General features: G+C 45.6%; 2 protein-coding genes and 1 pseudogene across 3 annotated transcripts; all 3 read left to right on the top strand.

The window, feature by feature from the left end:
• Window positions 1-623: 623 nt before the first annotated feature.
• LOC119278375 (CASP-like protein 1D1) lies at window positions 624-1,810 on the top strand. Its single transcript, XM_037559733.1, has 3 exons — window positions 624-929; window positions 1,063-1,189; window positions 1,287-1,810. The coding sequence occupies exons 1-3, from the start codon at window positions 709-711 to the stop codon at window positions 1,506-1,508; spliced, it is 570 nt and encodes a 189-aa protein (XP_037415630.1). The 5' UTR covers window positions 624-708; the 3' UTR covers window positions 1,509-1,810.
• A 4,172-nt stretch (window positions 1,811-5,982) lies between these two features.
• LOC119278362 (preprotein translocase subunit SCY2, chloroplastic-like) lies at window positions 5,983-19,242 on the top strand. Of its 2 annotated transcripts, none has more exons than XM_037559720.1 (13): window positions 5,983-6,512; window positions 6,638-6,726; window positions 8,549-8,628; window positions 8,734-8,823; window positions 9,172-9,263; window positions 10,590-10,673; window positions 11,336-11,477; window positions 15,644-15,763; window positions 15,831-15,960; window positions 16,880-17,003; window positions 17,082-17,188; window positions 18,441-18,576; window positions 18,674-19,242. In XM_037559720.1, the coding sequence occupies exons 1-12, from the start codon at window positions 6,071-6,073 to the stop codon at window positions 18,528-18,530; spliced, it is 1,590 nt and encodes a 529-aa protein (XP_037415617.1). In that variant the 5' UTR covers window positions 5,983-6,070; the 3' UTR covers window positions 18,531-18,576; window positions 18,674-19,242. The 2 variants fall into 2 exon arrangements, with proteins under 2 accessions (XP_037415617.1, XP_037415622.1); XM_037559725.1 differs by lacking the exon at window positions 18,674-19,242 and adding an exon at window positions 18,611-18,620.
• A 2,923-nt stretch (window positions 19,243-22,165) lies between these two features.
• LOC119300977 overlaps window positions 22,166-24,479 on the top strand; it is a 51,814-nt pseudogene continuing 49,500 nt past the window's right edge.

The following is a 24,479-nucleotide window of genomic DNA, read 5'->3' as shown; positions in this document are numbered from 1 at the left end:
TTTGATCCCCACGATCTGTCGTAATCTTGTACACGATCAAGCGTCGTCGTATTGGTAGTATTAGTAATACCAATACGGCCCGATGAGATAGGCTTCTCTAAACATAAACATATAATCCGTACTATCAGATAGAGCACGTTGACTAACACAAACTAGATAAGCAACCCCTAACGAGAATCATGAATGCGATCGGCGCGTGAAAGCGATGGATGCATTTGGAGAACAGCTAGCCACGTCAACATTACCATTGCTTGTCTGACTGACCAACTGGTGTACAACTTCCATTTTATTAGGGTCGGTATATGGATGTCACCTTCCCTACCGGTATCACACACAATGTAGAAGCACAAGTGCTGAATTCCAATTAACGGGGAGCACGTGAACACACCCAAACTCAAACATATTCACGGTGTGGATGAGGCTGTCAACACGATCATACTAAGTTGCGTACAAAGCGGGCTACTTGCAAGTCAAAGTCAGAAGTGCATGCGTACTTGCAGCAGCCTGCGTGTAAACAATGGCAATGACATTGTGCATTCTCACGTACGTGCCCCACCCCACCCCACCCCGGCGGCGGCTACAAGCCTATAAAACCACGCACTGCCGTGCCTGGGCGTCCCGGCGATCAATCCATTGAATCTCTTCTAGTGCTCGGAAACCGCAGACTCCCCGCCCAGCTATAGACAAGCGCGCGCCCCGATCGAAGGGATGGCCGGCACCGTTGAGGACAGCGGGAACACGGCGCCGTCGTCGCCGGCCGGGCTCCGCGGCGCCGACCTGGCCCTGAGGGTGCTTCTGTTCGCCGTCTCGTTGTCGGGGCTCGTCGTGCTGGTCACCGCCAAGCAGACGGAGATGGTGCCCCTGGTCCTGACGCCGCCGTTCAGATTCGGGCCGGTGCCCGCCCAGTTCAAAGACTCGCCAGCGCTCATGTACGTGAGTTGATCGTCATGTCATACGTCTCTCCTCTCCTACGGGAATTGATAACTTCCGCGTAGGAACGGTGCGTATAATAACATGGATTGCTGATGCTTATTGTGTGCCCTGTCTACGTGTGGTTTGCAGTTATCTTCTTGTGGCGCTGTGCATGACGAGCTTGTATAGCCTTCTGACGGCCGCCACCTCGGTCAAGTCCATGTCAAGCTCGGCTTCCTGTGCCAAGGGGATCTTCGTCCTCATTCTGCTTGATGTGGTCAGTATCTTCTGCCTTGAATGATTTGTTCTCACATGTACTGTAGTTGCACGCAGGGCACAGCTTGATGTAACAATCCTATGTATAACCATGGCAGGTTTACGCGGGCATCATGGCGTCGGCGACGGGCACGGCGGGGGCCGTGGCCTGGGTGGGGCTGAAGGGCAACTCGCACACGCGGTGGAACAAGATCTGCAACATCTACGGCAAGTTCTGCCGGCACATCGGCAGCGCCACCTGCCTCGGCCTCATCGCCTCCATCATCCTCGTCCTCCTCGTCGTCCTCAACGCCTACTCCCTCTACCGGAGAAGCCGCTGATCGAACTAGGCGTCCAGCCCCGCTCCCTCCTCCGGCTGGCGGGACAAATTTCATGTGCCGTGCATGTCATCCGTCGGCTTTGGTGAGCTCTGCCGGCCGGCGGTCAGTTGTATAAAAGATGCTACGTGTTCCTGTGGCTGTGGAGTGCTCTACGACATGCGTGTGTGCGTGCGTGTACATGTGCGTTGACGTTTATCCTTGTTTGTTTCTACAACACGTTGCTTTGTGACAGTAAGCACGACTTTTATCGGCCAAAATCACTGTTGTAACCTTTGTGGCATAGTTTAGCATGATTTAATTAACCCCGTTTTGAGAAAAATGGATTTAACCTTTTTGCTATCGCCAGCGGTGGTAGGATTTAACGTACCACCAGGGTCTATGACACCAGAAACCTAGTCGTCGTCACGCTCATGCGGGCAAGTGGTTAGCACATTAAACCCTAGGCCGGCATACGGTAGGCACCTAGAGGGGGTAAGTGAATGGGGAATGGGTGGGCGGTAGGGCAACCCTACCACCAAGGTCCTCACGGTACGGTAGTAAATTTAGCTCAAAATGGTACTGAAAGTTTTCGTACGTTTCTGCAGGCGGGAGGACATGTAACCCTGCCACCAAGAACCTTGATGATGGGCCCATGTAGTCACTCCAGAGCTCATTTACCATTTTGTCTAGCACACAATTAACATTCAAATTTCACCACACAACAATTGTCCATCACACAACAATTTGATCACAGATAGTTCAACATACCAAGTTCAACATAGCGTGTTCAACATACAAAGTTGGACACGACCAAATAGAAGGTTCTCAAATACTACATAGCAAGCAAGTGTCCATATTACTTTCTTTCCCTCTTGCTTAGACGATCCTCAACTCTCTTTGTGCGACCCTCATTTGGTTTTAGGCCGCCTCGAGCACGCTCTCTCTGGAAAGGCGATGGACTCTTAAGGATCCTCTACATGCCCCCTCGTTTGGGATGGTTGAGTGAGTGAAGGTCCATCTGGCAGTTTGTGAAATGTTAACTTGTTGCAGTCCTTGTCTCGTGGATCCTGTTCATCGTCATTCTCCTCCTCTTCCTCGAATTCCTCCACTTGTTGAGATAAGGTGACATGGCTAGAGGAGGAGGAGGCACCGGTCGCGCATGCGCCCCACGCGCCATGGACCCCCGAGCAAAAACGTCCAAGTATGTACCAGATGCATAGGTCTGACCGACAGGAGCATGCCATGGAGCCATCGACGCGGGGAGTCGTCGGACAGACTCGACGCACACCCTGCTTGGCGCAACCGAACCAGCCCGCCGGGTGGTGAAGAGGCTAGCAGGCAGGTCTGGCTGGCACCATGCGCATGGGCAGCGCGTGTGAGACGTTGCATGTGTGCGACATGAGCCACCACATGATGATTGGCTCGCGCGAGCCCTTGGTGCACCCATCATGGACCGCCCACTCGGGTGTCCGGGATGCTCGTCGTCTGGGCAGATCGGACAAGGCGGCCCGATGGACAGGAGCGCGCCACGACGCCATCGACACGGGGTGCAGCCGGACAGACTTGACGCAGGCCCCGCCTAGCGCAACCGAACCAGCCCACCGGGGGGCAAAGAGGCCGATAGGCAGGTCCGGGTGGCCCCTCGTGTGTGGACAAGCGTGTGAGATGTCGCATGTGCGCGTGGCACGGGCACCCACATGACGGTGCCCCCCGCGCGATCCCTCGGTTCGCCCGTCATGGACCTCCCAGTCGGGTCGCCCGGGTCCGTGCCATCCGGGCAGATCGGACAGCGCGGAGAGCACCCGAGAGCTCCCGGGAGCATGCCACCTAAAAACCAACGACGTAGAGGCCTCTTCTCCCTCGAAGGCCCCCAGAAGGCGGGTACTCTAGCATCCTTTATATGAGTAATGTGGAGAAGGTTTATCTTGCATCATCAAGAACTGTGATGGGGGTTGGATAGACACAAGCATTCGTGTTAGCACTCATGCTCCATGGGTATCCCACCTATTAGTTGCTAAGGATTGCTTGGTGTTTATGAAAGCGGATAGTAGGAGTGCACCACAACTAAATGATATTTTGAGTAACTATAGTATTGGTTCTGGACAGAGGATGAATAAACAGAAAAGCTCAATTTTCTTTAGCCCGAACTATGGGGCTTTGGCTAAGAGAAGGGTCAAGACGCCTTAAATATCCGGACGGAGGCATTGTCTAGGAAGTACCTTGGCCTACCGACCGTGGTGGGAGGTCAACGGAGCACCAATTTGAGCATATTCATGGAAGATCACGGTCTGGGGGTGCAAGGTGGTGTGAGACTTATGTCTTGTGTGATGAAAGAGGTTATCCTTAAAATTGTGGTTCAAGCACTTCCAACCTATTCTATTAGTTGCTTTAAACTCACGAAAGTCTTGTGCGAGAAATTAACGACATTCATACCCAAATACTGGTGGGATGGATCACTGGACGGAAAGGTATGCATTGAAAGTCATGGGTGAATATGGCTTTTCCAAAGTCTAAAGGAAGGTTGGGCTTTCAGGATCTAGAACTATTCAATGATGCCATGTTAGCTATGCAGGCATGGCAACTCTTGGACAACACGCAAAGCTTAACGCAAAGCTTATGCGTGCGTGTACTGAAGGGGCACTATTACCCACATGGGGAGTTCCAAACGGTTCACCAACATGGTGAACTATCATCAGTGCGAGAAACATGCTTTAGAAAGGTCTTGTTAGGCGAATTGGGGACGACTTGAAAGAAGAAGTATTTGGATTGTTGGGACCAACACCATGAAACCGATGGGAGGCTTAAGGAAAATTCATTTCAACTTGTGACTGATTTGATCCAGGAAGAAATAGGATAATGAAACATTGAATATATAAGGGAGACTTTCCTTGTGCCTGATACTGATGCTATCCTTAATATGCCGAGATCAAGAGGAGCCAAGGAGGATATATGGGCATGTGCATGGGGGAAGAATGACATCTTTTCAGTACGATCGACGTACAGAGAAGTCATGGACGGTCGTATGCAAGAAAAGTTTCCAGTGGGCAACTCATGTGATGATATTGTTGTTTGGAAAGCCCCATGAAAACTAACGACACGTTTGGTTCGGTCGCTCGGTTTTCGATTCCTATGCTTTAAACAATCGTAGATGACGTTTGGTTCGGGTATTACGTCTTCGGTAACAGTGCATTTTGATACACCGCTTCGCAGAGTTGAAAACAACCGAACGACAACTGATTAGGAAACCGAACCCAACCTCACGAACCAAACAAAGCTCGTATATGGTAAAAAGAGATCAAAAGCAGTGCTTCATGATACGAAACCCATTACATTACCTGAGCAATAACCAAACCCATTGTAAATGTCTTACCAAGGATCAGAGTCTTTTGGTTGAGGGTGGTCAATAATATGCTACCCTGCTTTGGAGAATTAAACTGGTGACATATTAAGACCTAGGCTCACTGCCTGATGTGTTGTCATGAGCAGGAGAGTCCTTATCATAGCCTATTGTCATGTGATCATGCGAGACGTTTTTGGGAGGCTGCCCTGGTTCAGTTCAACATCAAAAGCATCCAAACTACACCCGTACACATGGTCAAAAGATATGCTGGATGTAAAGATGATCCCAAGCATGACGAGGCAATCACGATCATGGTAATGTGGGCAATTTGGCATTCGAAAAATAAGTTCGCGCACGGTGAAGAGCAGTGGCCGCCGCACAAATCGATGATCATCATCGATGATATTGTGCGTGCCCTTGAGGTACCGGCACCTGAAATAACACAAGAAGGTGTGGTGCAGGTAAAGTGGAAACCGTCGAAAGCTGGGTGGTTTGAGATCAATGCTGATGGAGCAACCGATTTAGGCCGATGGCGAGGGGGAATTGACTTTATTGGCAAAGACTACTCTGGAACCTTTGTGGCAGCGGCAGGAGCGAGATACGATGGTATTCTAGTTTCTAGCCCATCTCACCGATAAGATACTTGCATGTTGAGATGCAGTGCTATTTGCACACGATAAAAGAATATTAAAGATACGCATGGAGGCTGGTTGTCAGGAGGTCTATACACTCTGAAATGATTGGTTTAAAACGTTCGAGTGCCTGTCAAGTGCTCCATGAAATTAGAGAGGTAGTTTCTTATTTTCAGGGTTTAACCTTTTACATGTTCATAGGCAAACGAATGAGGCAGCTCATCGCATTGCGAGAGAAGTTTTGGACATTGATAACATTGTACACAACTATGATGTAATCCCCGACTTTCTGGATTGTGTGTTGTAATCTAATATGCCTTTGCCGATTGGATAAAGAGCGGAGAGTATATTCATATATTCATAAAAAGGAAAAAGGAAAAGGATGTTCAAGAAAAAAGAGAAAAAAAAAAGAAAAAAAAAAGGAATGTAGGAGCAACCGAGGGAGGCCGGCGACTCGGGGTTCGGGCAGAGTCGCCGTGTAAGTCCAGCGACCGAACGACCGCTCCGTAGTTGTTAGCGAGTCTGCATCGTTGGCTTTCCCAAACCTCTCCCGTCCCTGCGGATTGCGGCCGCGCGACGAGGCGGAGGCTCGTTCGCCGGCCACCACCGCCATGTCCTCCTCCCTCGCGCTCTCGCTCCCGCTCCCACCCCGGTGCGCGCTCCCCCTCCCGCCACCTCACCTCGCTCCCAAGCACCCATCTCTCCGCGCCAACCAGTGCCACCTCCTCGTTCGCACGCTCCCCCCGCCTCGCCGCCTCCTCCTCGCCCCTAGGGCTTCGTCGTACGCCGCATCCCCCGCCGAGCCGGCGCGTGAGGGTGGCGCGGGCGGGAAGAAGGCGCCCGGGTTCCGGAACAGGTTCCTGGACCTGGCGCGGCTCGGGGCCGTGGCGGAGGGCGCGGCGGAGGCCTTCTTCCGCAGCGAAATCCGGCGGCGGCTTGCCGTCACGGCCGTGCTCATCGTGCTCAGCCGCGTAGGCTACTTCGTCCCGCTTCCCGGGTTCGACCGCCGCCTCATCCCCGACTCCTATCTCAGCTTCGCCCCGCTCCCTGCAGGTACTACTGTCCCCTCCGGATTATCCCTTCCTGCTACCTGCACACGTGCTGAAGCGTGTAGGCATGTCACGGGATTTTAGCAAATGTCTTAAATTGCACTTTGCAATGCGCCTTCATCTATGCAGATGACCTCGTTGATTTTGCTTCTGAACTGAAGCTGTCGTTTTTCCAGCTGGGAATCAGTCATCAGATCTCAGCGTCGATTGTAATGCAGGTTAGATACTCTCTTCCTTTGTCCTGTCACGTGCTTTTGTTTTCTGATAGCAATACTCCAATGTCATTAGCCACATCAGAAATCTCATATGTATCGTTTTCTTTTTTGCCTACTCACTATTGCCGTTACACTGTTGTTTGAATTTACATTCATGCATCCCTACCAATTACCGTTTCATCAGAGCTGGTTTGTTTTGCTTGTTCAAGAGTTAGAACCTGACATATTTTGGGGTTCAACTAGGTTCAGATCCCATTAACCCCACTTTAAGGTCCCAAGTGGGAGCGGGCCAGTGCCGCATGAACCATCCAGCCATCCCACATAAGATGGTACATGGATGACTGCAGGTTAACGCACAACAGATGCGGAACTTGTGGATCAACCCGCTCGGTCACAACTAAGGCCACTTGTTCCGCGTGGTCTGTACGAACAGCCGAATCGACCCATTGCATGCTGCAGCTTCGACATTGAAGTCAAATCTGAACACAAGCATGAACACATCAGCCTCTCTCCACTCTTATTGTGACATCATCTGTTGATGATGTGCGTCACCCCGATTGATTCATGTTCATATGCAACATCTAGACTGGTCTTAAGAAGTACCGAAATTGATTTATTGATACATGAGCGTCCCCATCAATTACCGTCTCTATCCTGGCATAGTGAGCTTAACTATGCGTATCTCTGTTTGTTAATCGACTGATTTCAATTAGGAGAAAGTTACTGTGTGTCCAATCTAGCATACTTTGCTGGAACACATAGCATACATACTAGACGGTGCCGCTTTGTGGGTTGCCGCAAATGCCCACATAACACATGTGGGACGACATGGACAGAAGCGGCAGCCAGCTGTTAATCCCCCTTAAACCCTCAAGGCCTGAATCCCCAGCCAAAGATAATTTGCGACATATGTTATGCAGTGGCAAAGAAGTTTATTGTCGCAACCAAAATGAACACGACCAAAGGGTTTTATGCACCTGACCTCAACATGCCATGGACGATAACCAAATCCACACTTAAAATTCCGAACATAACAAAAGTTCAGGTTTTTGTATCTGTTAGGCTCCATTTCATCCATACAGAGCATAATTTCAACTTTTTTTGCCTTTAGTACACACCATTACAGCTGCACATAAGATAAGGTCAAGTAGCAGAGAGAAGCTGCATATGTTTGGTTCTTGCCCAAGCTTGCCCTACCAAATATTTGGCTAGCCAAAAAATTTATTAAGCTTTTGGTTGCCCATGAGTTGGTGTCAACATTGGCAAGAAAAATGAACTAGAGTGGGCAAAGAGCCATTGCCATGGCAAAACACTGGCAACCCTCCAAACAAAGAGGCCAAAATTTTGCCAGCGTGAGCTTTGGTGACCATCCGAAGTTCCAAACATACCCTTAGCACAATGGAGCAATAAAATGAGGTCTATTGTCATACAACTGGGGGCGTTTTGGTCTTAATTTTGGGCTGTCTAGGCCAAAAAGAGAATATCATGTATTCAGGCAACAGTGTGATTGCAACAGTGGCAAGTCTGAAAAGAAGAGCGTGAAATTGAGATTTAAGCTGTGGCTAGTGGCACAAGCAAGATGTTCCCTTTTTGGGGGGGACAAAGGAAGCTGGAATGTCTCCTAGACCTTAGTTTTCCATTTACAGAAAACCAGAATCCTTACAAACAACCACCAGTAGTTGTAACTATGACAATCAAGCCACTTAAAAGTGTACTTGGATAGCTTCAGAGTGTCTTTTGACTGTACTAGCTGAAGACAATTTTCATTCCAAGATATAACAACCCTTTATACTACTATTACAATAACAACTTGTGTCTGTTTTAGGTTCTTTGCCATGTTCTTCCATCACTTGAAAAGATTCGCAAGGAAGGATTAGACGGGCATGAGAAGATCAAAAGCTATATGTGTGTTTAGTTGCCTATCTTTAACAGCGAGATTGAATTTCTTTTGGGAACTGTTCCATTTTCTATATCTTCATCTAGTTTGAGCTCCTCCATCTTGATGTTCAGATGGTGGCTATCACTGGGTTTTGCAATTGTGGCTGCTTGTACTGTGTCATGCTATTCGCTGCAGTACTCCATATATGCAGCAAGTTACAGGTAAATTACCTTTTTTGCGTATATGATATTAATACTTTGACTTCTGTTTTGCTCGTATCTGGCAAGCTTGCTGAAGTGCTCCACCATTGGCCACCTCATGCTTCTTCCTTTGGTTTTTCCTTTTCTTTTGCCATCCATTGATGGAAGATGGAGGCACTTTAAAATTAGAACTAGCACAAATGTATGCTTTTATCAGAGTTTGCATATAACTTATCATTTCATTTACGGCATGCCCTGACTCATTTGTAGAGTGATGAGACATTATAAGTTGTCATAATTTGATTGACCTGGAGGGATGCTTTTCTGTTCTCTCTGTTGCTCTATTTATTTTGCTTTCATCTGTCTCAGGGTTAAGCATGTCATATTAACAAGCTTTCTGCTTGTCCTCGGTGCAATGTCAACGACTTGGATCTGTGACACCATAACGGAATCTGGCTTTGGTAGTACTTTCATTTCGTTCATATTTTGTTTTAGCGCCATTTGCTGCATGAGTTGACTCTTTTGTGTTATTATGTTGTAGTACTATTCAACATTCTGTCATGTACATGGTGCCCTTTGGAAGTCTTGAATGGTTATTCATAAGAGTCTGTTTTGAGTCACATTTTTCATATTACTAGTATAGTATTCCCTCCATTCACAAATCTAAGATGTTTTGGATATGGACTACATACGGACTGAAATGAGTGAACAAACACACTAAAACATGTCTATATACATCCGATTCACAGAAAAGTTAGAACATTTTATATTTGTGAATGGAGGGAGTACATATCTATGCATTGTATCCTTAAGTTCTGACCATTTGATTGTTGTTTTCGTCTGAATGAGATATTTTTGTTCTGCATACTGTTTGCACCAAATAAACTGAACCTCTACTGTATAGGCTGAATAGATACATCCTTTTGGGCAGTCTATGTGCAACAGCAGCAGCAGCAGTTTAGGTGTTGCAATCTGGCAGCTGCGGTCAGCATGTTATGTGGTCCTGCGGCCTTTGGTACAGTACCAATAGTCCAATGGAATGTCAACAAAAGTTAGTGCTGATGCTAGGTTGTTATGTTTGAGGTAAACACGATGGGAAATGATTGTATGGCATCTGTTATCTAGTACTAGCATGCTCAATTAGATTGCTTGCTAGGTATCTTCCTATTTAGGGATGAGAAGGCCCGCAAGTTGGATGTAGTAAGAATTATCAATGAGACCCAGTCCTGAAATCTCTCTCTCTCTCTCTCTACTCTAGTTTCTTTCCACCCTAGCGTGGGTCTGTTCTTCAAACCGTCGCAGTCGGTCTACTTTCTGTGATATTTATCCCTAACAGTATGTCTAACGGAAAAAAGGCATACTCATGTTGTGGAAGAGCTTCCCATTTTGGTCATTTTTTTTGTATGGGAGCGTCTGTTCATGACAGAAATAATTCCACACTTTGTTTCATTTTTCCTAACTTATTTGGGTCCCAACCAATGTAACTGCTGGTACTGCTGTTGCCGAGAAAAATAAAATAGTGATTTTGAATTGGGATTTGCTCTGTTCTAGTTCATGTGCTGATTACTCAACTGTGCAATGAGTAGGATTTCGCTATATATGAAAATCAATGAGTATTTCCTCCTGACTTGAAAAATAACATATGCGAAATCATTTCTGGAAATGTTTATGTGGATGATGTGGTGAGGTAAAACTTTACCATGTTTATTATCATCAAATAGCAGTGCATATCTTGTTATTGGCTAGCAATTTCATGCTTACTGCTTCTTGTGTATTTTGCCGTACAGGGCATGGCTCATCTTTGATTATCTGTGTTGGAATATTGACTGGTTACACAAATACACTACACAAGATGCTAACTCAATTTTCAGGTAATCCCTCCTAACTTGCTAAATGTTTGTTTATATGTTTCATTTATTAATTGAGTCTTCCGCGCAAGTTATAAACCTTAGAGACAGTGATTTGTATATTGCTGGACTGTATTTGTTACTTTTACGTGCCCTTTTTTCTTGCTTATTTTGGGGCTGCCTTTCATACTGGCAACAAAAAATCACGGCTGAAACCTTATTAAATTCTAATATTCCTTGGTAGATCAAATTATCATATATTCTGCCAAGATTACTGGAATAAATTAAAGAATTCCCTCAATTTATTCTTTTGGTTGTGTTTTAATTAATTAAGCTTAGGAAAATCTTATGTTGAAACTTGCACTTAAATTGTAGGGAATGTTGCCATATTGCCTCTTTTGTGATATCTTGGCAGTGACACTATCTTTTCTAACTACGCCATCAGATCTATCTCCTTAGCTCAACATAACATATTGTAGCTCATCCAGTATCATGTGTGCTGTGAACGGTTAGTGCCTATTTAATCTTGACATGTTTTATGTCAACATCGTGTTTATAACACAAAGTGCTTCAGTTGAACATTTGTGTCAGTTTGTATAGTAGAATATGCAGTAACTGATAGTGTGACGGTTCTGTTTCATATTGTTTTCTCTTATTTGAACAATTGAACTTGCCTTTCGGAGCAGGAAATGTGTGCACATCTTGGCCCTACATCTTGGGAGTAGCTGGGATCTTTATGATGGTTACCATGGGGGCAGTGTTGGTGACTGAAGGATGTAGGAAGATAAAGCTTCAGTACTATGGATTCAAGTTGGCTTCTATTGCAGGGTAATAAAGTAGTTTGATTCTGCATTAATTTTTGTTGAAGCACAATTTTGAATGCTGTTATTTGCGGCAATAAGACAATAACTTCGCAAAAACTCTCAGCTAACTTTGGAACATTATCTGCAAAATGGTTACCTATTAGTTTTTTCTTATGTTGCTTAACGCTGCACTTTCTTTCGAACTTGCAAAAATTATTATGTCACACTAGAGACTAGAATATTATGTGCGCAAGATGGAAATGGTTACCTGTTACTTATTAAGTTAGCATGCTTTGCTTATAATTGTATTTATTAAAAAAGGGTTGCATTGATGTATAAAGATTTGCTTATAATTGTATTTATTAAAAAAAGGGTTGCATTGCTTACATCATATACTGATCTTAGGATACGCATACGCGGCATTTAGCTCATGACTGCCGTCACCTCTCATCATGTCGTTGCCTAGGCTAAGCTGAATTCTTAAGTTAGTCTGTTGTACTACGGTCCAGGTCAAAGAAATGTTTTGCCAGGAGCTTTTTTTTTTGGCCTTAACTGTCAGTTGTTTACGGAGGCAAGGAAGCTACTTCTATTACAAACTTTACAACAACAACAACAACAACAACAAAGCCTTTAGTCCCAAACAAGTTGGGGTAGGCTAGAGGTGAAACCCATAAGATCTCGCAACCAACTCATGGCTCTGGCACGTGGATTGCAAGCTTCCACGCACCCCTGTCCATAGCTAGCTCTTTGGTGATACTCCAATCCTTCAGGTCTCTCTTAACGGACTCCTCCCATGTCAAATTCGGTCTACCCCGCCCTCTCTTGACATTCTCCGCACGCTTTAGCCGCCCGCTATGCACTAGAGCTTCTGGAGGCCTGCGTTGAATATGCCCAAACCATCTCAGACGATGTTGGACAAGCTTCTCTTCAATTGGTGCTACCCCAACTCTATCTCGTATATCATCATTCCGGACTCGATCCTTCCTCGTGTGGCCACACATCCATCTCAACATACGCATCTCCGCCACACCTAACTGTTGAACATGTCGCCTTTTAGTCTGCCAACACTCAGCGCCATACAACATTGCAGGCCGAACCGCCATCCTGTAGAACTTGCCTTTTAGCTTTTGTGGCACTCTCTTGTCATAGAGAATGCCAGAAGCTTGGCGCCACTTCATCCATCCGGCTTTGATTCGATGGTTCACATCTTCATCAATACCCCCATCCTCCTGCAGCATTGACCCCAAATACCGAAAGGTGTCCTTATGGGGTACCACCTCGCCATCAAGGCTAACCTCCTCCTCACACCTAGTAGTACTGAAACCGCACATCATGTACTCGGTTTTAGTTCTACTAAGCCTAAACCCTTTCGATTCCAAGGTTTTGTCTCCATAACTCTAACTTCCTATTTACCCCCATCCGACTATCGTCAACTAGCACCACATCATCCGCAAAGAGCATACACCATGGGATATTCCTTGGATATCCCTTGTGACCTCATTCATCACCAATGCAAAAAGATAAGGGCCCAAAGCTGACCCTTGATGCAGTCCTATCTTAATCGGGAAGTCATCAGTGTCGACATCACTTGTTCAAACACTTGTCACAACATTATCGTACATGTCCTTGATGAGGGTAATGTACTTTGCTGGGACTTTGTGTTTCTCCAAGGCCCACCACATGACATTCCGCGCTATCTTATCATAGGCCTTCTCCAAGTCAATGAACACCATATGCAAGTCCTTCTTTTGCTCCCTATATCTCTCCATAAGTTGTCGTACCAAGAAAATGGCTTCCATGGTCGACCTCCCAGGCATGAAACCAAACTGATTTTTGGTCACGCTTGTCATTCTTCTTAAGCGGTGCTCAATGACACTCTCTCATAGCTTCATTATATGGCTCATTAGCTTAATTCCACGGTAATTAGTACAACTCTGAACATCTCCCTTGTTCTTGAAGATTGGTACTAATATACTCCGTCTCCATTCTTGCATCTTGTTTGCCCGAAAAATGAGGTTGAAAAGCTTGGTTAGCCATACTATCGCTATTTCCCTGAGACCTTTCCACACCTCAATGGGGATACAATCAGGGCCCATCGCCTTGCCTCCTTACATCCTTGTTAAAGCCTCCTTGACATCAGACTCCTGGATTCGCCGCACAAAACGCATGCTGGTCTCATGAAAGGACTCGTCCAGTTCAATGGTAGAACTCTCATTCTCCCCATTGAACAGCTTGTCGAAGTACTCCCGCCACCATCTATGCTTAATCTCCTCGTCCTTCACCAAGAGTTGGCCTGCTCCGTCCTTGATGCATTTGACTTGGCCAATATCCCTCGTCTTCCTCTCTCGGATCTTGGCCATCTTATAGATGTCCCTTTCGCCTTCCTTCGTGCCTAACCGTTGGTAGAGGTCCTCATATGTCCGACCCCCTGCTTCACCAACAGCTCGCTTTGCAGCCTTCTTCGCCATCTTGTACTTCTCTATGTTGTCTGCACTCCTATCCAGGTATAGGCGTTTGAAGCAATATTTCTTCTCTTTAATCGCCTTCTGGACATCATCATTCCACCACCAGGTATCCTTATCTTCGCTTCTCCTTCCCCTGGACACTCCAAACTCCTCCGAGGCCACCTTACGAATGCAAGTCGCCATCTTCATCCACACATTGTCCGCATCCCCTCCTTCCTCCCAAGGGCCCTCCTTAATGACCCTCTCCTTGAACGCCTGAGCTACCTGCCCCTTGAGCTTCCACCACTTCGTTCTAGCGACTTTGGCACGCTTATCCCGCTATACACGAATCCGAAAGCGGAAGTCAGCAACCACCAGCTTATGCTGGGGTACAACACTCTCTCTAGGTATCACCTTACAGTCTAGGCACGCACGCCTATCTTCTCTTCTCGAGAGGATGAAATCAATCTGGCTAGAGTGTTGGCCACTACTAAAAGTCACCAGATGTGATTCTCTCTTTCTAAAGAGGGTGTTAGCTACAATCATGTTGTAGGCTAGAGCAAAGCTTAAGACATCTTCTCCTACTTGATTCCTGATGCTATAGCCAAAGCCCCCATGCGCCCCCTCAAAACCTGTGTTAGATGTACCCACGTGGCCATTGAGGTCTCTTCCTATGAAGAGCTTCTCACCAATCGGTACACTCCTAACCATGTCTTCTAGGCCTTCCTAGAACTCCCTCTTGGTGTTCTCATTGTGGCCTACTTGCGAGGCATAAGCGCTGATAACATTGAGAACCAAGTCCTCAACTACCAGCTTGACCAGGATAATCCGGTCCCCACGTCTCTTGACATCTACCACTCCATACTTGAGGCTCTTGTTGATCAAGATGCCTACGCCATTTCTGTTTGCAGCCGTCCCCGTGTACCACAGCTTGAAGCCGGTATCCTTCGCCTTTTGTCCTCTCCATTTGGTTTCTTGGACGCAAAGGATATCAACACCTCTCCTCACCGCTGCATCAACTAGCTCCCGAAGCTTCCCTGTCAGAGACCCTACGTTCCAGCTACCTAAGCGAATCCTCCTAGGCTCGGCTAGCTTCCTTACCCTTCGCACTCGTCGAGTCAAATGCGAAGACCCTTGCTCATTTTCCACTACATCCGGGCGCCGATGTAGCGCGCCACTAAGGATGCCACGACCCGATCCTCGCTCACCTGCCACCGTATCCGGATCAAGATACGGCGCGCCACCTGGGGGGTGACGGCCCGGCCCTTGCCCATTTTCCACCACACCCGGGTTCCGATGTGGCGCGTCGCTGAGAGGGTTACGCCCCAACGAAAATCTTTTGGGTTTCATCTCCATAAGAGTGGCTGAGTTTTTACGTTGGCTCGCCAAGCCTATCACAACCCTCCTCCTTTACCCGGGCTTCGGGACCGGCTATGTTGAGACAACATAGGCGGAGTTACTTCTATTACAAACTTTCTTAATAAGAAATATTTTACATCACTCAGAAAACCACAGTGCTTCTTCGGTGTACTTTTAGCGTCTATACATTTTTGTTGTACTCTTCTACCAACTGTTTAGCTTTACAATGATGGTTACCAACAGAAATGGCTGGATGCATTTTGACCAACAGAAATTACTTGATGGTTACCATCACCTGTTCATCGAACGAAATTTTTGCTGATAGTAGATTTATGTTTTTAGAAACCTTATAATTTCCCTTCTATTTCCCTTTCCCATTCTTTTGTAGGAATGAAAACTCCCCAGTTACAGAGGTTGAGCCATATATCCCCTTCAATATAAACCCAACAGGGATGCAGCCTTTGCTTACAACCTCATACTTACTTGCTTTTCCAAGCATTATGGCCAGGTAATCCATTGTTTCCGTGTGTATGCATGTTCACTTTTCCTTCAATTCTGATGTGGATTTTCTGCAGCATTTTTCGTTCGCCATTTTGGGAAAATTTGAAGGAAATTTTGAATCCAATGACTTCAGTTGGTGGTAGTCCTTGGATTTATTATTTGACCTATGCATTTTTCGTCTTCGTCTTCAACATTTTTGACATTGTAAGTTTGTTTTAATCTTCATAACTCGTTTTTAACCAACATCCTGAATAACAGTAAGCAGTTAACGAGTGGCATTCCTACCTTGAAGTGCTATTGTGGAAACTGGCTTAACAATTATAGAAAGCACACACAACTAAACTGTCAGTTCTAAATATATTATAGTCCGGGAAGGGTTTAGTCATTGCTAGCTTGAACTTTTCAAATGATGGAAGGAACAAAGTGACCAATGTTGTTTCACCAAAACAACAAAAAATAACCTGCCAACACTACAACACACACAAGTGCGTGAAAATTATGAATATACTTTTTTCATTTCTATTTTTCACAAAATACAGTTATGCATCATGTCACACTAATGTATTGGTATGGACTTCTAAACTAAAAGGTAAAGACTCTCGCAACAGGGTTCATGTTTCTGTCTAGTTAGCTTTGGGCTGCTATAATGTGCACCCTCTTGAGACAGCCAAGAATTATTTTTCTTTTGGCTGCTATGAATACCTTTGTACTAACACCTAAAGTTATGCTAAACATTAAAATTTGCCTTCTCTGCGTGCACCTGCTTCGTGCTTGTGAAGATTGAATACTAGTGCATTTTGTTTCCCAGGATAAACCTATACCTTGATTATCTTGTTGTCATGATGTTGTATTACTGTTATAGTTGCCTGCTGTTCTATAATAGTTGCTTGCTATTAGTATATATGGAACCAAGTACTACCATACTGTAGCATTTAGGATGTTACTTTTATCAATTTTCACAAATTCTTATGATCTTCAATCTTAACTCTTATAAATTAGTAGTGGATGCTTGTTTTTTACATTTTTTAGGAGCATGATATCCTTATTTTAGATTCTGAGGCACACTTCCATTTGTACATGCGCTAACGAAATGGTACCTTAATCTACATACCATGCACCGCAGGCCAACTTGCCAAAAGAGATATCTGACTACCTGAATAAGATGAGTGCCAGAGTGCCAAAGATAAAACCTGGAAGAGCAACAGTGGATTATCTTACAAAGATACAAACATCGACACGTTTCTGGGGTAGGTTCACATGGTGAAACTTTTCGTTGGTTTTACCTCCTGCGCACATTTCATTTTGTCTATATCTATCCCTTGTAGGAGGTCTACTACTGAGCTTGCTGGCAACTTCCTCGTTATTACTTGACAGATATCTCAGACAAATAAATGAGGGGTTTTCTATAGGTTTCACATCAGTCTTGATTATTGTGAGTTCATCTCAAACAAATTCTTCATTATTGATATCTCGAAAAAATATAGTTGTGATTTGCAAGTTTATGTTGACTTCATCAGCTATTGCCTATTTTGTAAACATAGATTGTGTAGATATAATGGAGCTGAATCAGATCTAGGTAGCTGGATCTAAAATTCTAAATTCTAGAGGACTTCAAATTTAATGAAATCAAACTTGCTGAAGTGCTTGCAGGGATTTCAGATGATTTGCAGTTTTACAATACTAATGATGTCATGTTGTGTGCTACCATATATAACTATATAGATGCCACCCACTAACTATTTTGCTGTTTGTTTTGCTGCCTTTGGTAGAAAAAAAATAATGCATGTTCCTCTCTTCTTAATTCAAAATAACAATATTTAATGCATGTGGTGTTTTTGTTAAATGAGTATAGTTCCATCCACCAACATTGATTTTTCATCCTCTAGAAATTGGGACACTTCTGCTGTGTCCTGAAGCTTATTTTCTGAAAACAGATAATTGTTTATATGCTACTGAATTACTACCAGTTTATCATATGCCACTGGAAGATTCCCAATTCATTCTATACCAACCCACTTCCGAAACTTCACTATTTGCCACCACCATTAGTGTGATGTTTGTGTACTTCCATTAAGGGGTAAATAGATGTCAGTATTTTCACTTATAACTGCCTAATTGGCCATGATAAACAACTAATAGGCCTTGTCTGGTTCAGTGCTCCCCCATGGCTTCCTGTATGTGAGGCTTCACCTCTGTAAGGCACCCATGGTGGCAGTGGACTAGCACTCCTTAAGTGGCAAACGCAGCAGCAACACTGCTAAACCAGGAGACAATGGTCACTTTACTTACTTGACAGAAGTCATAACACCCACCCAGCTAACAGGGAAAGAAAAGAATGAAGAGATTATGGAAGTGAGTCATATACAATGGATAGTGTTTTTCAGTGGCCTTTGATGAAACTGGGCGTTTTTCAGTGATACATAAAGCAACTCCCAAAACTGGGGTATAGCTCAGCTCAAAATAAAATAAAAATTGGGGTCTAGCTGACAGGTACCATATAGTTAGCTACAGACCTAACAATATGTCAGAACCTTGAAGCATTACATTTGATCAAACTAAGCCTTGCAGAATTTCTACCACTGAGCCTCTGATTGTGAGCTGCTACATTAGATTTAACAGTGTGTTTTTTATTCAGTAATGGGCATTAGATACTAATTTTGGCCTGTATTATAATGATCATTCAGGTGGGCTCAATCATTGAACTTAGAAGGTCCTATCAAGCATATAATGTGATGCCAGCACTAAGCAAAGTTTTGAAGAGATATGGTGCTTAAGGTTATGCAAGCACATATGGTGGTGATGACGGTTCCATTCCTGCAGGTAGTTTCTCCACTCTGTTGCTATCTTTTATCAGGGTTTACAGGCTTACAACTTCGCTCTATATTGCAAACTTTTGAGTGAATATTGTTTTCAACAGCTTGAAGTACCTCACAAGCTGCTGTTGGTTTGGATTGGAATGATAGAGAATTGGTTCTGGATCGGTCTTCTTTGTCTTCAAGGCCATACTTGGACTAAAGAACCAATTAGGATACCCAACTGTTTTTTACTGAAGGATATCCAGTTGTTCTGGTTTTAGTACAGGGAGGATGAAGGAGCTGCGCCGTCGTGCCTTTGGGTGCACTGCAATGGTTGACGAATTGTCTCATTGCGGACCAACGAAAAAGGTTGGGTACCCCGTACCCGGTTCATCCTGTTCCTGTTGTACGTATATATTTCTAGCGTTTCATATCGCTGAACAGCTAATATGAAGGTAGGTTGTAGTCGCCTCTGAAAGGCCGGACACAGATTGGTTGGGTAGTAACTGCTTCCAACATAGTATGAAGATATCGAATGTGACCTGCACTTCGGTGCGAAACAGTGTACTAACAAGATTTTGCTGTGTTTATGTATGACTGGAATCTCTTTGTAGGCGTAGTAGGGCAAGTTCGGTTGATGTAATAATTTGCTAATACCTGGCAATCCGGATTATGTTTTATATGACATTAACACGTGTACTTTTCCCTAAAAAACACGTGTACTCCTCTCAATGATTTGAGTGATTCTGGTACTCGTATGATTGAAACCAGCATTGAAACAACCACAAAAGTGACGGCATGAATGAAAAGATTCCCAGGAAAGACGAAGATTGATGGTGTCAAAGCAAGGTCACCCTCCTACCCTTCTTGCCGGTGGCGCTCTTCTCTTCTCTACAGTGGGGGGTGAATAGGTGATTGTTATGAAAGACTTCGAAACAGACAATGCCTTTGAAGTCGGGCAGTTGAAACAAAGCCTAAACAAAATACAACGGAAGGTAAGCTACACTAGCAATGTAACAGTCAAGGTATAGTACTGAGAAAGCATGAGGACAAGTAGTAGCTAGGTAGAACAGATCAAAATAGGAAGACAGTGTGAAGCTAAATATGCAATCAGAGTGAATGTTTTCATACAAGTATTCAACCAGAGCAGACAAACAATGACTTCACGAAGTTAAACAGAAAGGTAAGAGGTGAAGTGATAGAGCCAGTTGCCCGAAGAAGACAAGAATTTGGTAGATTAGTTTCAGCAGCTGTGACAACTATATGTCTGGTTAGGGAGGCTGAGATTGAACTAAGAAGACCACGTCTTCACCTTATTCCTCTTGAGCTAAGGTCACTTAGTCCTCGTCCAATCCCTCGGGTAAGTCTTCAAGATAAACTTTAAACATTTCACAGACTTCGTTCACCGGCGATCCACAATGACTCTTGGATCCTCATAACGCGGCGCCTAACCGACTGGAAGATCACAGTCTTCAAGTGTAATAAGTCTTCAGATCACGCAAAACAGAAAGACTTCAGTGATGCCGAACACTCTTTGGGCTTTGGGTGTTTTGGGTTTTGTCCTCGCAAGGATTCTCTCTCAAAGGCTTTGGAGGTGAGTTGCTCTCAAACGACAAAAGCCGTGTACTAACTCTGAGCAGCCACCAATTTATGGTGGAAGGGGGTGGCTATTTATAGCCAAGGGATAACCCGACATGATTTGTCCGAAATGACCCTTGGTCATTGGGGAACCGACACGTGTCCAACGGTCAAACACACGCGACAGCTTGACTTGGGCTGCAAGCCAAGCTGACTCATCCAACTCAGGATAAGATTTCCTCTCATTTGTCTTCGCTTGAAAACATCGGATTTGGGTTGAGCATCACGTCAGTTTTCTGACTTTGTTCACTTGGACCCCACTTGACAGTTCGGTGGTTCCTATAACTCAAGAAAGAAGAAAATGAAACTACGAAAGAAACTATGTCTTCGCACTCCATTGTCTAAAAGCAAATGTCTTCACGTGTCATTATCTTCGACACGTATGTCTTCGCGAACCACCAATGTCTTCAACGTCTTCCTATATTTTTAGGGGTCATTTTTGATTGGTAAATCGAATCAATAGGGACTTCTATCTGTGTTCTCCAGTGCATCTCACAAACACATTAGTCCCTCCAACCAAGTTTACCGTCAATACTCCAAAACCAATTAGGGGTGGCACTAGATGAATATGAACAATATAAATTTCTTCATCTGAAGGTTGATTGAAGAATGAATTAACACACAAGCAAATGAGCAAGTGTATATAAACGCGACTTAAGAGATTCTTTGTGTGAAATTGGGTAATAGAAAGGGCGAGGAAGATAGGTATATAATGGACTGAATACTGAAGAAACAAGTGGACATGCAGTTTCAATCTAAGTGCCCATCTGAATCTAAATACTAAATGCTAGTTTCAGATGTGGATAAATGATAATGAAGAACTAAATGAATAGGAACTAATAAATTAAGTTGATGATAAGCTAAGCTGCAGGGGAACAACATATGCTTGCGTGCTCGATTGTTGGCAGAATCCCAACATAACTATGGAAAGCAATCCACCACAAGTGACGTGTACCAGTCAGAACTAAACGAGCCAATTCCTCTAATCTCTCTTCCGATCTATGGCAGAAGTTTAGATATCCCTTGTCAAATCTTCCTTCTTACAAACAAGCAAGCAAATGAAGGGTAAATAGACTGAACCGCCAAATACTAAGAATGCGCTCACAAATGACGATCCAACCTGCAAAATCAACATTGACAAACAAACATGGTATCAAAGCAACAAACTAATTTCTTTCAACGTGGTTACGAAAATAATTAATTAGTTTTGGAGCATTCATCCAGTATTGACACACTCCTTTAGAAGAAGAAAAAGAACAGCATAAAAAACACAAACTGCGCGAAATGAAATTGGGGATGGGAATCAAAAGAGGGATAACCGATCGGGAACCACTTTAGCAGCATCCTTCATCTATCTCCCCCTCGGCCAGGCTCCATCTTCCCACTGCCACAACACGTAAATGTAGATAGCATTTGGGCAGAAAAATAAAGACAGACCGATTGGGAGAGAACATGAAGGGCATGAGCACACGTGATGTTGACGGAGGGAGAGGAAGAATAAGCGTCTGTCTCTGTCACCGCATCAATTTGGCAGAGGGAAAAGAAAAGAAGAAGCTCCGGTCGCCGCCGGAGACGGGCCCAACGGGTGAAGGCTGATGGCGAGCCCGGCGGGAGAGCTCTTCCGACCTCCTCCTCCCCGTACCACCCTTTCCCCTACCTCCTGCCGTTGTAGGACAGCAGGCCTCCCTCCTCTCAGCGCTCACCGCTGTCCATGGAGCAAGCCCCTGCCGCTCACGTGCACATCCATCTCAGCGTTACTTTGCAGCTACGTACACGTGGACGAATATGAGGCGAACGATCTCGACTCGGAACGTACGGGCCTTCCAACCCGAGTCGATTTCTTCAGGCCGGGCCTTCAAAAGGGGGGCTCACCGCCTCACCCCCAGGTACCCTCTTCACCGCAACACGAAGCTAAGCCCTCAACATCAAACGAGAGTAGTAATCCACGAGAGACGCAACGAATCGACCAAAACGCGATGGCGAGCGTGGCGGCATCGAAGAAGGCAGCGAACCGGCTGGTGGTGGAGGAGGCCACCACCAACGACGACAACTCTGTGTGCATCGTCCACCCCGCCACCATGGAGAAGCTCTCCATATTCAAAGGCGACGTCGTGCTGCTCAAGGGCAAGCGCCGCCACAACACGGTCTGCATGGCACTGCCCGATGACACCTGCGAGGGGCACAAGCTCGGGATCATTAATCAACAAGGTGGCCCGCTTCAACCTACGCGTGCGCATCGCCGATGTCGTGTCGGTGCACCTGTGCCATGATGCCAAGTTCGGCAGACGCGTGCACATCCCCCCCTTGGACGACACCGTCGAGGGCATCGCGGGGAACCTCTTCGACGCCTACCTCAAGCCCTACTTCGTGGACGCCTACCGCCCGGTCCACAAGGGTGACCTCTTCCTTGTGCGTGGTGGCATGCGGTGCATCGAGTTCAAGGGCATGGAGATCGACCCCGCGGTGGACTACTGCGTCGTGGCGCCCGACACGGAGATATTCTGCGAGGGCGACCCGGTCAAGCGGGAGGATGAGGAGAGGCTCGACAGCGTCGGCTACGGCAACGTGGGTGGCATGGGAAAACCGCTCACTCTGATCAGGAGCTCGTCGATCTGCCGCTCAGGCATCCGCAGATCTTCAAGAGCATTGGCGTCAAGCCTCCCAAGGGCATCCTCCTCTATGACCCTCCCAGGTCGGGCAAGACGCTGATCGCCAGCGTGGTCGCCAACGAGACCGGGGCCTTCTTCTTCCTCATCAACGGCCCGGAGATAATGTCCAAGATGGACGGAGAGAGTGAGAGCAACCTGAGGAAGGCCTTCGAAGAAGCCGAGAAGAACGCGCCCTCCATCATATTCATCGACGAGATTGACTCCATTGCTCCGAACAGGGAGAAGACTCTGTTGGGTGCTGGACAGCAACAATGCACTACACAAATTCACCGACACGGCAAATATGCACACTACACAGCCCCTTCCACTTGTGATGAACTTTGAGGACAGATTCAACCAACAAGTAAGTAGCGAAATAACACAAACAACATGCACATGTGACACAGGATTTAATGTGAAAAAACCTCCTCAACTTGAGGAGTAAAAAACCACGGCTATGGACCGACCGGTCCACAAAACTTCACTATGAGAATGATGAGTAGAAAGTCTTCTCTAGAACCTCTAGAGAGATTTACAACACACTCTCCACGTTGCCAACCGGCAACAGCAACAACAACCACAAGAAGCAAGATTTCAGCAAAGCAGAGTTTACACAGCTTTTGTACCCTTCAGTGTTTTGCAAACTGCTCTTAAACCACTGAACCAAACATTACCAAATTTGGCAGACACGTAGACACATGAGTTCTTGACATCCCCTCCAAATTTCAGCTCAATCGGACATCATTTGCCTACCCAAACTGTTCGTCTCCCAAAACTACTCTGTTCTAAAACTGTAGCAGTCAGAGCTGACAAAACCACTCTCAAATATGATGCTCCACTAACCCAATCCTCAAACCAGCTAACCAGATCAAAGTACTCAAAGTAAAGGAACGAGCTCACCAAGTTTGGGGTCGATCCAAGCACATTTGAGCCTCCAACCACCAGCTTGAACACTGTCTAGTCAGATGCAGCAAATCTGGACAGAACCTCTGCTTCTTCTTCTTCCTCTCTCTCAGGTTGTGTTTTCTCTTGTGTGCTCTCACTCTCACTCCCACAAATGGCAGCCGCCACCAGCAGGGGTGGAGTGGCTAGGGTTTTCTCCTTGCTTCACTTCACTTGAAAGCACTCTCAACCGTTGGATGCAGCGAGGATCAATGGCTGACATGTGTTGGACTTATGGGCTGATGTTTGGCTGCCAACACACCTCCATGTGGAGGGACTTAGCCCAACAAACTCCCCCTCCCGACATCATGGAGGGTCTCACTGCCTTCCGGCAGCCATGCTAGCGAGACGGTGGCATACTTCAAGTTTCTTCATTGTCACCAGTTTAGTCAGCAATATCAGCCCCATTGTCATCGGTGTGAACCTTCTCAAGTTGCATTTTCTTGGAATACAACACATCTCGAATCCAATGATAACGGACCTCTATATGCTTAAACCTTGAATGAAAGATCGAATTCTTACTTAAGTGGATAGCACTTTGGTTGTCACAAAACAACACATATTTGTCTTACTTAAAACCAAGCTCACAAGCCAACCGTTTCAGCCACAATAGTTCTTTGCTCGCCTCTGTTACTACAATGAATTCAGCTTCAGTTGTATTCAATGCCACACATTTTTGCAGCCTGCTTTGCCATGACAC

The sequence above is a fragment of the Triticum dicoccoides genome, chromosome 1A, assembly GCF_002162155.2.
Source record: "Triticum dicoccoides isolate Atlit2015 ecotype Zavitan chromosome 1A, WEW_v2.0, whole genome shotgun sequence".
NCBI lineage: Eukaryota > Viridiplantae > Streptophyta > Magnoliopsida > Poales > Poaceae > Triticum > Triticum dicoccoides.
This window is presented reverse-complemented; position numbering and strand designations above follow the sequence as displayed.

Coding starts and splice junctions, on each gene's coding strand:
- LOC119278375 (XM_037559733.1), top strand. CDS start 709: ATGGCCGGCACCGTTGAGGACAGCGGGAACACGGCGCCGTCGTCGCCG. Junction 930..1,062: donor AAAGACTCGCCAGCGCTCAT/GTACGTGAGTTG, acceptor TGTGGTTTGCAG/TTATCTTCTTGTGGCGCTGT. Junction 1,190..1,286: donor TCCTCATTCTGCTTGATGTG/GTCAGTATCTTC, acceptor TAACCATGGCAG/GTTTACGCGGGCATCATGGC.
- LOC119278362 (XM_037559720.1), top strand. CDS start 6,071: ATGTCCTCCTCCCTCGCGCTCTCGCTCCCGCTCCCACCCCGGTGCGCG. Junction 6,513..6,637: donor CTTCGCCCCGCTCCCTGCAG/GTACTACTGTCC, acceptor TCATCTATGCAG/ATGACCTCGTTGATTTTGCT. Junction 9,264..10,589: donor CATAACGGAATCTGGCTTTG/GTAGTACTTTCA, acceptor TTTGCCGTACAG/GGCATGGCTCATCTTTGATT.